This window comes from Echeneis naucrates, chromosome 6 (genome assembly GCF_900963305.1).
Source record: "Echeneis naucrates chromosome 6, fEcheNa1.1, whole genome shotgun sequence".
Classification (NCBI taxonomy): Eukaryota; Metazoa; Chordata; class Actinopteri; order Carangiformes; family Echeneidae; genus Echeneis; species Echeneis naucrates.
Genome location: NC_042516.1, coordinates 16,201,307 through 16,212,650, shown reverse-complemented (window position 1 = coordinate 16,212,650; position 11,344 = coordinate 16,201,307). Strand labels below are relative to the sequence as shown.

The 11,344-nt window shown below is 40.6% G+C and overlaps 2 protein-coding genes across 3 annotated transcripts; both read right to left on the bottom strand.

Moving 5' to 3' along the window:
* Positions 1 to 30: 30 nt before the first annotated feature.
* On the bottom strand, positions 31 to 6,016 carry phc1 (polyhomeotic homolog 1). The gene is made up of 14 exons (XM_029503958.1): positions 5,963 to 6,016; positions 4,890 to 5,021; positions 4,666 to 4,776; positions 4,502 to 4,567; positions 4,250 to 4,393; positions 3,863 to 4,138; positions 2,925 to 3,668; positions 2,694 to 2,829; positions 2,415 to 2,593; positions 2,238 to 2,301; positions 2,053 to 2,140; positions 1,660 to 1,831; positions 978 to 1,212; positions 31 to 887 (listed from the first exon to the last, which is right to left on the bottom strand). Exons 2-14 carry the CDS (start codon positions 5,004 to 5,006, stop codon positions 736 to 738), a joined length of 2,484 nt encoding a protein of 827 aa, XP_029359818.1. The 5' UTR covers positions 5,007 to 5,021; positions 5,963 to 6,016; the 3' UTR covers positions 31 to 735.
* Positions 6,017 to 7,769: 1,753 nt separating this feature from the next.
* m6pr (mannose-6-phosphate receptor (cation dependent)) lies at positions 7,770 to 10,769 on the bottom strand. 2 transcript variants are annotated; one of them, XR_003840846.1, is made up of 8 exons: positions 10,435 to 10,769; positions 9,652 to 9,824; positions 9,337 to 9,494; positions 9,104 to 9,213; positions 8,748 to 8,878; positions 8,527 to 8,653; positions 8,252 to 8,436; positions 7,770 to 8,132 (listed from the first exon to the last, which is right to left on the bottom strand). XR_003840846.1 is itself a non-coding variant. In XM_029504109.1 (7 exons), exons 1-7 carry the CDS (start codon positions 10,438 to 10,440, stop codon positions 8,314 to 8,316), a joined length of 828 nt encoding a protein of 275 aa, XP_029359969.1. In that variant the 5' UTR covers positions 10,441 to 10,769; the 3' UTR covers positions 7,770 to 8,313. The 2 variants fall into 2 exon arrangements, 1 of the variants encoding a protein (XP_029359969.1); XM_029504109.1 differs by having other exon boundaries at positions 7,770 to 8,436.
* Positions 10,770 to 11,344: the final 575 nt, after the last annotated feature.

Below are 11,344 nucleotides of genomic sequence, written 5' to 3'. Positions count from 1 at the left end.
AGTCTCTCACACACACACACACACTTCCAGTAACAGGTATTTATTGGCAGTACTGCATACGTGTACACAGAGCACTTCCACTCAGCCCTTGAGAGAGCAAACCATGAGCAATACCTATTTTCAGGTAGTTAAGTTGATTAAAGCTACTAAAACTATTTCATATCCATGAAAAAATAATTTTGATTGTAGTACAAAATGGAAAAGATACAAAACTAAACATTTAATAACAGGTAAAATGAGCTAAGTAAAATACCAGGCTATTTGAATGTCCTTAGCTTGATGTGATTTGAGCCTGGATTGAATATCTATGGTGAAAAAACACAAACAAATAACCACTAAAAGACTAAAACATAACATATAAATGAAGTGACTGTTGCTGACATCAGAAATCATATCACTAAAGTTAAAGCACCGTTTGAAAAACAGCAAGAAGGCAACATTTTTCTTTTTACCCAACAGGGGAACTGTCCTAGCTCGAAGACCTAGCACCCATTACTGCAGGGTGGCATATAGTATGCATACAAAAGGTCTCTACCACAACGACAGAAAAAAGTGACAAACACTACTACCAAGGATATTTGTCCATGCACGCCACTCATACACAACAGTATGCGTACAAGTTTTTTTGCACATTCAATGTCCAGAAGGTAAACTGTCCATCTCCACATGACTGATGGAGCACTGGTACTTAAAAAAAACAAAACAAAACTCCAAAACATCCACACTGTCACTTTATCACTCACGCAGGCTGTTGATGGAGGCACAGATTTTAAGAGCAGGACCCAGCTTGATATTCATGGTGGAGATTAGATGGTCTTCTCGCAGAAGCAAAAGAGCCTGGCCATCTATTTCCTGTGACAGAAACTGGGCAGCCAGCTCTTCACAACCTGAGCACAACACAAGGACACAATTACATAACTAATACAAAAAGTAGCCCGGAGACCACCCGAAGGCTTTAAAAACTCTTTTATAACCACCTTGAAGTGAAGAGATGAACCTGCAGACTTCCTCAACACTCCACTGAGCAGGAGTTGCTGAGAGAAAGTTGGCGCTCTCGAGTGGGAGACTACCAGGAGCAGAACTGTCCGACTGAGGAGCGCTGTGGTCAGCTCTAGAGCAGGAGTGTGATGAACTTGGAGAGAGTGATGGAGAATCCTCCTCTTCTTCTCCATCACTGGAAACATCTTCTGAACGACTGGACTCAGAATGGCACTGAACCCAAAATATGAAAAAATGTAGATATTAAATCCTGTGAGAAAACTTGAAGTACACATTATTCACTGGCGATTTGATTATGCTGGAGTGTCGTAGTCTGGCTCAACCTTCCAACGGTGTTTTTGTCATAACAAATAAAGCCAATTTTTTCCTCACAAAATATTAAAATCTTTATTTAAAAAAAAAAACAAAAACATAAAGCTTTATTTTAAAGATTAGATCATTTTTTTCCCTAAAATACCTGGTGTAGGTGGGATGATGAAGGTGATTTCAAATAAAGTAGTAAGTCCGTGTGGCTCTAATTATGTTTTTACTAGTTGTTTACAAACCAGCAGTGGCCATCTAACCACACTGAGCTGTAGATATACCCAGCTATGATACTACTTGTATTTTTGCAACATGAAAAATGTATATTGCCATCTTTCTCCTTCGAACAGTGCCTACCTTGACAGATAGATGTCTGCTTGACATTTTATTACAGGTGATATTAGAACTGTTTCTGCGAGAGGGACCTCTGCGCCTTGTAGCACTCTCAGTGGGTGCAGGAGGCGATGTCAGCCCTGCCCCACTTCTCCCCCTGCTTGTCTTGAAGTGTTGGCTGCAACTTACATTATACCTGTTGATAGAAGAATACAGTCAATATTTAGGAAAACATTCATACTTTCATTGCCAAAACCAAACATTGCCCAGTGTGGAGAAGGTGATAATCAGTGGTGCCACTGGGTATAGTTGTTGGCTGGAATTAAAACCTACAAACCTCAGTTTTGTTTTTTTTTTTATTTTAGATAACACATTATGTTGAAAAGGGAATTTTTGGGATGTTAGTGGAAACCCTACCTCTTAGCACAAGTATTTGAGCAGAACCTCTTTGATCCTCTGAATTGGCTGGCTGGAGCAAGGCTTCCACAATATTCACACTTCAACACTGGAGAAGAAAAGGAATTGATAAAATGCCTTGATGTAAAAATCATTAAAATGTTGACTGTGCAAAGATGCTTCTGGCGTCTTACTCCTCTACTTACATGGAGGCCCATTCTCTGAGCGGCCAACCAAAGCAAAATCTCTGTCTTTGAGAAGTCCAGCCACCTGCCATATCAAACATTCATGAAATACGTAAGAACTTTTTCACAGAAAAGTACAAAATGTTAAAAGTTAAGATATGATTTATGAATGGATTTTTAATGGCAGATCATCCTTACAGGGAAAGGTTCAGCTCCCTCCTGGATAACAAAGCCCTCTATAAGGTGGGTGAGAACCTGAGGTTTGACCACTGCCTGGGGAACAGGTGCTCTGTCTTTGTCCCCATGCCCAACTCTTGACAAGGGCAGAGGTAAAGATAAGGTGGGAGGAGAGGAGAATGCCGTGGCTATAGGAGGAGCTACATTGAGGATTGAGACAGGAGGGGATCAAGTTAATTTTTAAACCAGGTTCCAAAAATAATAACTTGCGCCTGATTTGGAGATGGAAAACTGACATACCAGAGTCCTTTGTAGGGGCAGGGGACAAGGGAGGAGCAGAATCTTTCATTGGTGCAGATTCTGATGACTCTGTCGCCATTTCATTTGGTGCATCACAATCAGATTTTCTCTTCAGAGAACCATTGGGAGGTTTTGTCTGAGTGTCAGGGGGAAAAGCAGCGGACAGTGTTAAAATCCTTTCCCAAAACAGTGTCAGGTCACTAGGTGTATCCTTTCAGAAGTTTATCTTACCATTGCACTGCTATTGAAGACTGCATTAACATTCCCACCAGCTGTGCTTTCCTGAGCTGTGCTGCTCCGTGCCGGTGTCAGGGCTACAGCCTGCGCATTTCCTGCTAAGCCCTGTCTGGCTCCCACAAGCTGCACTGGGATGTGGGGAGGGTTGTGCCCCCCAGTGTTGGCCTGGCTGTTGCTAGGAGGTGCTGGAAGAATAGGAGGTGGGTGTCTAGGAGGGGGCTGTGTGGGTAAACGATGTCCCTGTGCTGTCTTGGGCTGAATAGGCACAAGGCCTTTGTCTGCAGTTGCGCTCGCCTGTTGTAATGGCTGCACCACCAGAGTCTGCGTGTTGACATTTGTTTTTGGCGCCACTGAGCGGATGGGGTAGCCCTGGGTGGAGGTTGGAACATTTGAGGTGGGTACTAAGATCACAGGGGCAGCAGAGGGGGAAAGGAGTAGCTGGGAAAGAGGGAGTGCTGCAGAAGAAGTAGAAGAGGGAGCTACAGATGCAGCAGGAGTAACAGTCATTGTAGTCTGGTTCCCAGTTTTTACAGTCATAGTCTTGGCAGTAAACTGCTGAGTAAAGTTAGGTTTGGCCATTTGTTGTTGCTGTGGTTGTACTTGCTGCTGAGCTGTTTGGGAGAATGTCTGCTGCTGTTGACTGAGAGGAAAGCTGGAAGCATCTTTCCTATCTGGAAGCTCAGATTTGACAGCAACCACTCTCGGAGTGGAAACACAGTGCAGGGCAAGGTTCTGCACCTGGGACATAAAGACAGGAATAGATTATGGTGATGCATGGATGTAACAAAATTACCAAAGAAAGTTACTGTTGCTGGAGAATATTTCGTGCCACCAAACTATTTTAAGTATACAAAACAAATATAAACATTTGAAGACTGCATGACATTAAGTACCTCATGTTTGACAATAGAGGAAATTTATGGTACTCAAACCTGATCACTGGCAGACTGGGTACTAGCAGTGGTAGGAGCAACTTCATGTTGCTGCTGCTGTTGTTGTTGTTGTTGTTGTTGTTGTTGCTGCTGCTGCTGCTGTTGCTGCTGCTGTTGCTGTTGTTGTTGTTGTTGTTGTTGCTGCTGCTGCTGCTGCTGTTGCTGCTGTTGCTGTTGCTGCTGCGTCTGAGCAACTGTTGCTACAGTAGCTGTTGCTGTACCACCAGGCATAAAGATCAGCTGAGAAGCAAGTGGAGCCCTGAGAGAGCGGTTGACCTAGGTGTGGAACAGGAAACATGATTAATGATGTGAAAATGAAGCGCAATACACATTCACTCAGCTGATTATAGTCAAAAACAGACACAGCACAAGATAAATTGAATTCACCCTAAGATACATCTGTCCCTGTCCTGCTGAGTTTCCACTCAGTAAAACTGATTGGTTCAGAGTTGGAGTTGTTGCAGATGTGGGTGGGCCATGGGGACGAGGATTTGTCAGAGTTCCCCCTGCAGATGTGGTGCTTAGGTTTACCTGGGAGAAAGAGAAAATGCATGTATATTCTTTAAAACAAAACTGTTTACTACTTGCATGAACTTGACGGCTATTAATCATTAGTAAATTATTTGCATAAAGACTTACAGTGGTGGGAGCCTGGGATATGCTATTACTTGGGGTATTTGACTGGCGACTGGCTGCAAGGGTGGCCTGATGTTAAGAGACAAATTTAGCAGAAGAGAACCTCATGCTTCTACTGACAATGTTTTTGTATCACCTCTATTTTTTCTGCTCATTGTTACAGTTACCTGCTGCACAGCTGCCAAATTATGGAGTTGGGCGCTGTTGAATTGCTGCTGCAGCATGAGCTGTTGAAAGTATTGAGCTGCATTGGGCTGTCTTTGCAGTGCTTGGAGAGCCTAAACAATTACACACACACATACAGAATAAAATGTATATACATATATATTATATCAACAACATTTGTGTTCTCGTCATATTCATGCATTGATTTTCGCAAACAAAAACTAACCTGCACAGCTTGTCGCTCATACAGAGACATGTGGGCTATCTGAGGTGCACGAGAGTTCCCACTTGTCTGAGGAGTTCCATTGGTGGTGCCTGTATTTTGGTCTTCGCCTGCATCCATGTTTGCTGCTCAAAACTAAAAGCAGTTGTTATAAAATGCTTCTGCTGTACACACATTAAATACTTATCAGGTCCTTACTTCTATCTACTGCATTATTAGTTGGAATGAAGACTTGTCGGATGTACAGTTTTGTAGCTCTTACAGTACCCACATACTAAACTTGAGAACAAATCCATGACAAGCTCAGATACCTTTATATTACCATAATTGGATATTATACTATAAATCCATTAAAAGTAAACGTTGACTCAATGGGTTTCAAATGTTTTGATGGCGATTAATGGTGAAATCCCTGCAATAAGAGGAGGAATCCAGTCAAGAGTTTCCAACACGAGCATTATTCTTTATCTAACAGAGCTGTCTGGGCTTATTGCTTCAGAGAGCCCATAAATCACAGGCAGCTGCTCCTCTACACAAAAGTGTCACTGCTTCATAGTTTGGCAGATGTTGCCACTGACCCGGTTCGACATCTGATCTTGCCGAACAGAAGCGTCGTGGTATTTTTACGAGAGAAAGAACAACGTGGAGGAAAGCTAAGAAAAAAAAAAAAACACAAAGTAAAACAGAGGCTAGCCAGCTATGGCTAACTGCAACAGACTCTTCTGCTTAGCTCTCCTCAAACTCAGGTCTAACCTGCGGCAATGAAAGTAAGTTAATGCTTGTAACTTTAAACCTCCCCCCACCGATTACAGGTGTGTTACGTGCAAGTAAAGGAGCTATTTGTGTCGTAACTCCAATGTTGACTGATGTAAAAGAGGCAGCGTTAGTTTACAGGCTAACCGATTAGCTAAAGCCAATACTAGCAGGCAGAGTGCTAGCACCTATTTAGCTCTCACTCCTGCAAAAAGAACGTTTGGTGATCTTGAACTTGTTCAAAGTCTGTGCGCCTATTTGGCGTTCCCCTTCTATTTAGGCTTATAGGCCAAATAATTAAATAATCTGATGTTGGTTTTTACCTGAAAAAAGGCGACAGCCCGCTGCTGGATTTTTGCCTCCAACAAAGCCCCGCCCCTTTGTCTTCTTCACGTTGTTTATTGTGGGGTCGCAGGCGGCCCTTATCCGCTCGCCCGCCTCTGACTGTTTGCTTTTGACCAGTGCTAATCTATTAAATCTAACCTATTAAAAAGTAAAAACGATTCAATAAGCTCCACTGTTGAATTTTCCGTCAGTCCCGTTTCCCCAATGTGTTGTAAACAAACAAAAAAAGTTTTTTTTTCCAGCATGTTCTGAAAACGAGCTTACTCCAAGAAATTTATTTAACCAACATGGAAACATAAAATGCAATTCAAAATTTTAAGATACAAATCAGCATTGGCATTTTTCAATTGACAGGGTAATGCAGTTGTGGATATGATTATTAGTTGAGGCTGTGCCCTTTTGGTATTTTTTTTCTCCACACCAATCAGTACATTGACTGAAATCAACAACATGAATGACTCCCTGAATGAAATTCCTCCAATGTGTATTTTTGTTTTTTGGGCCTTGTTTTAGAAACACTACAGAACCATGGCATGGTTGAATCTGTAGAATCTGCAGGTATATCTTCAAGAAGAGTGCTAAATATTATCAAAAACTATTTTAACCATAAGGTACAGTAACAATAAATAAAATAGATTACGTAATATTCCTTTTTTAAAACATTTTGGACATCTAATAAATCTCAAAAGATGAGCGCACTTTGGTGTGTAATGAGTTTATCACTACAATAGTCATAAATAAACTAGAAACTAGTTTCATTTTTTATTATTTTATGTAACCAGAAAACAAACTGAATGCGTCTGATTTGAAATCATCCTTGAACCAAACAGGCCATGACGACAACCTATAGGCTGATCAGTTCGCTACAGCCACAGATATAACCATTTCAACTACATCACAAGAATCTGACCTAAGTAAAGAAATGTCAATATTGGTGAAGAGAACCCCCCCCCCCAAAAAAAACAAAAAACAAAACAAAACACTCTTGACAGAAAACAAACGAAGTGCTCACACTGATGGTAACCTTGCTCACTTTCAGTCCCAAACTATTTTTTTTTTTTAATTAAATTCAAAAAGTGCGCTCTAGTCCCCAGCAGCTTTTATACTTTTTAGATTTGTGTAAAAATATTACAAATCTTACTGATTTCTTCATAACATTTTTACGGCTATATTATATTGATATAAGAGAATTATACAAGTGCTTTCATTGTTACTGTGTAACTTGCTAATGAAGCGTTATATCAGGCACAAAGCAGCTTGAATATTTGGTCAAACATGAGTCCACGGACTCTAAGTTTGGTGTAGGTACCAAGTAGAGTATCTGCCATGTAAATCAATATTATTACGGCGGACAGATTAGTTTGCCCACTATAATATTAATCAGTCAAGGGCTGAATTATAACATTATTATTTTGCAGTTATTTTAATCTAAAAACAGTATCATTAAGATATTGTACACAAAGTTTTAGACATCATAAATGGCGAATAGCAAAATTCATATTTCAATCTCTTAGAATTGTCCTTTAGTGGATAGTAGCATTAATAAAGTAGTTTTCACTTAGGAATGTAATGGCTTTTCTGCCCTTCAGTACAAAATTTAGGGGAGGAAGAAGGAAGTTACGGTCCAACTCAGGAAGCTGGCAATACTTTGGGGCATATTACTATTCCCCCCTTTGTTGTGGGGGGAAAAGGAAAATGCCCAATTCAAAGTCATATTCATTCTGTCTATAATTTTTTAAGTGATTTCTATTTGTGAAGTAATGCAATAAAAATTATCAAAGTAAACACATTCTATTGTATATTTTCAAAACAAAACTTAAATGATTAAAGCCAGCAGATGACAAGCAAAATCATTCATTCAGTAACCTGCAACTGTCAGTGCACGACCGGGACCCTGGAAAAACAGCCTACTGTAACCTGCCTATATTTCACACATCAATAGTTAGCCAAGCAGAAAAAGATCAGCATTATGTCATTAAGTTTAGTCCAACTTTTAAAACTTTGCGTTTGAATCAGGTTTCCTGGGAAGAAGAGTCATTCTTTATTGTAACTTTACAATCTTGGATGAGTTATTAGTTTGTCTGACATCAATGAAATGCATGGTCTAGACCAAAGACAAGTCTGTCAGCGCTCTCAGAAACATGTCCTCTGAAATGAGAGAAAGATCATCAGCAGTTACCACTAGGCACAAGTCTGGAACACACACAAAAGTGTGAGGAGGGAATCAGACAAAAACAGACTCATGTCTAGTAGCAATTTCATCTAACCTGTGTAAGTGTATAATGTGTCACATTGTGAAAAATGCTGTCCCATGTCTGAAATATTGCAGTCACATAGGTAGTAAGTGGTCATCTCTCTCTTCTGGCTCTTCCGCTAAAGTATCTGGAGCTATTCCCCTGTAAGCCTGGGATTCCTCCCGATTCCTTGAACGGCACACAAAGTCACATCCATCCTGTGAAAGAGAGGTATAGTTAATCATGAATTTTAAACAAAATCACATGCTCTTTAGCTTGTGCTGATGTTATTTAATCAACAAACTTACTGCTGTGAGGTTGCCAACTTCTACCCAGAAGGCATAATTGGGGAATTGCTCCATCCCTTTGGCTCCTACAATCAGACGCTGGTAGAGGAAACCTCCAGTCAAGTAAACAGCCAGAAAACTAAACCCACTGAAAGAAGGAGGTTACAATTACCAACTTTTTAAATTAATCTATATTCCTATTTTAAGGGTTTCTGTGTAAATTACAGGCTTTGCTTACGCACATAATGAGTAATATGGAGCCAGTACTGAGTTCGGACTCAATAACTGGGCACACGGCATGAGAGTCCAGCTCAAACAAGTAGAAACATTGCTCTGTCCTATTCCTGTCCTCCAGAACCACCTCCAGTTTGCCCTGATAATGAGACAGAAGGAGACAAAGGTAAAGAAATGGAACACAGCACTATTATTTATGTCAACAACACAAGCAACATGTTGCGAGTGGACAGACCAAGGCGGGACATGACTATCTATATATAAAAAACCCATGTACAAAAACTGACAACAAAAGCTGAATTTAATTTAATATCTAAATACTCAAAATGCATCTTTCTTAAATCTTGTAATCTTAAAACCATACCATGTCTGTGTTCCTGTCGCAAGAGATCATAATAATTGCTCTTCTTTTTTCCTTGGAGCAGTGGCCTTTATACGTGTCTCCGTTTCCATAGATCAACATCACCCAGTCACCTGGAAGGAATATTTTTGAAAGGTTAACATGACGTCTCATCATGTCAACGTGTCACAAAAAAAACCTCCAAAATAGAGTTGGGGTAAATTAGGAAGGTCTTTTCATATTCCACAGACACTTACTTCCTCCAATAGCTTGTGTTGTATTATACATGCCAATAATAGTTGGTTTCTTTCCCGCGTCATCCTTGTCCACCTGAATAATCCCAGCTCCTGGAACACCCCCAGCATCTCCACACAGCTGGAATATATATGTGTAACTCTTGTCTTGTACTGTAAAGCTGTCAGCATAGGAACAAATCTAAATGAATTGTATGTTGGTGTAATTCCTCTGTTGGGGCTGAATTACATATTCAATCAGTGCAGATTTTTTTTTTTTAATCAAAAGTTTGCAATCCAAAAACAATTGGCCTGAATATGTAGATACACAGCTCTTACTTCTTACGGCTGAGTGGCTCTACTCGTTTGAGGACTTCCCATTCAGATGCAGAGTAAGAAAGCTGTTTACAGTTGCCGATGCTCTCAGCAGCAGACACCCCACTCCCCCACAGGATGAGCTGAACTGTCAGGACCCACACCAGGAAGGGCCTCACACCTGGACAACCTAATACCTTCAACAGTAGTTACAAGAGAAAAGTTATTAATGTAATCTTTTTGATATATTTGTTACAAAGCAAGGAATTGTGAAAAATAAAATATTTTCAAATAATTTTATCTAGGGTTAGATCAATATTCAATCAATCAATATAAAGAAAAATGTCATGGTGGAAAATAGTTATCCAGTTAATTAGGCTAAACCTGTCAGTCATTTCTCAATCAAGCGTGTAGAATTTCTTAGTTGCAGCTTCTCAAATGTGAAATCGCAATAATCAAATATTTGTCGGTTAATAATTAGTCATGTCATCGCTGCAACTTCCTTAAAGAAGCACTTAAAATGCTCCCCGAATTGCAAGCAGACCACAAAATCAGGGTAAAACAAATTCTGCACATTTTTGGGAGAAACCATTCTTAGTGTGGGCTAAAATATCTAAGAGCATAACAAACAACATAGAAACCGTACGAGCCGATCATGCATTTGGAAGTTTTTAAACTAAATGTGCATGTAAGATTTCCGTTCTTCCAAACACGAGGCATCAAGTTCTCGCTCGAAGAAAGGCAACCTGTTTTTTTTTTTTTTTTTTGTCAATCCAGTTAAAACTCTGAGCGTCATTATTAGCCTACCTTCATGACTTGTGCTCTGATGAGTTGGAGAAGCGTATATGCTTACAGTTTTACATAAATGCTGACAGACGTTTAAGCGTGTAGCCACCAGATGATGTAGCGAGCTTCCTCGCGCTAAACGTCGCTTCCTGGTTGACTTCTGCAGCAACAAAGCTTCTTACTTTTTTAAACAGATGAAATACAGAAACACTAAATGTAGTCAGGAGTTTCAAATACAACCGCTTTCAGCTGCAAGGTTTTTGTTTTTCCCCGTCCCGGATAATAAATGTGCTTTCTTTAAAAAATGTGAGCAGTGGCTAGCCGGGAGTGCTAGCAGGCTACAGGCAGCGGCGGAGTGCGGAAGTGAAACCAAACACACGCGTTCACGCGCGCGCATGTGACCGTCCAAAAGAAGCGTAGCCAATCAGCTGCAGCCTGAGCCCGGACACCAGAGTCAGCTGACCACCGGACCGACTGAGAGGTTCAGGACTATAGGAAAAACCACCATCAGTCCGCTCCTGCCCTGCTCAAAACAGTCCACAAGTGCTGGGACCAGACTCTTCTACAGACCTCCACGGACTGGACCTCCGGACCGGAGTTTCAGACCGGGGTTTTTGTGTCCATATATGTTTTGTGACTGACTCCTGCTGGATACAAAGCAAAAAAGCAGAAATTCAAACTACAGTTTTCTGCCTCTTTACTGATCCCCTAAAGTGGAGCTGTGTGGATATTAAACCAGCTGTTTTAGCACAATATCTCATGTGCCACATGTACCAACATACATTTCAGTATAGTTCCCCATTGCGGAGCCTGTTTTGTGTTTGTAAACCTTTCATCATCTAATCTCTACAAAAACAAGCTGTTTGTCTGTCATGTTGTGAAGTAAAGCACATTGCAGTGTAAAGCTGAGGCAGCATGTCTGTATGTCTTA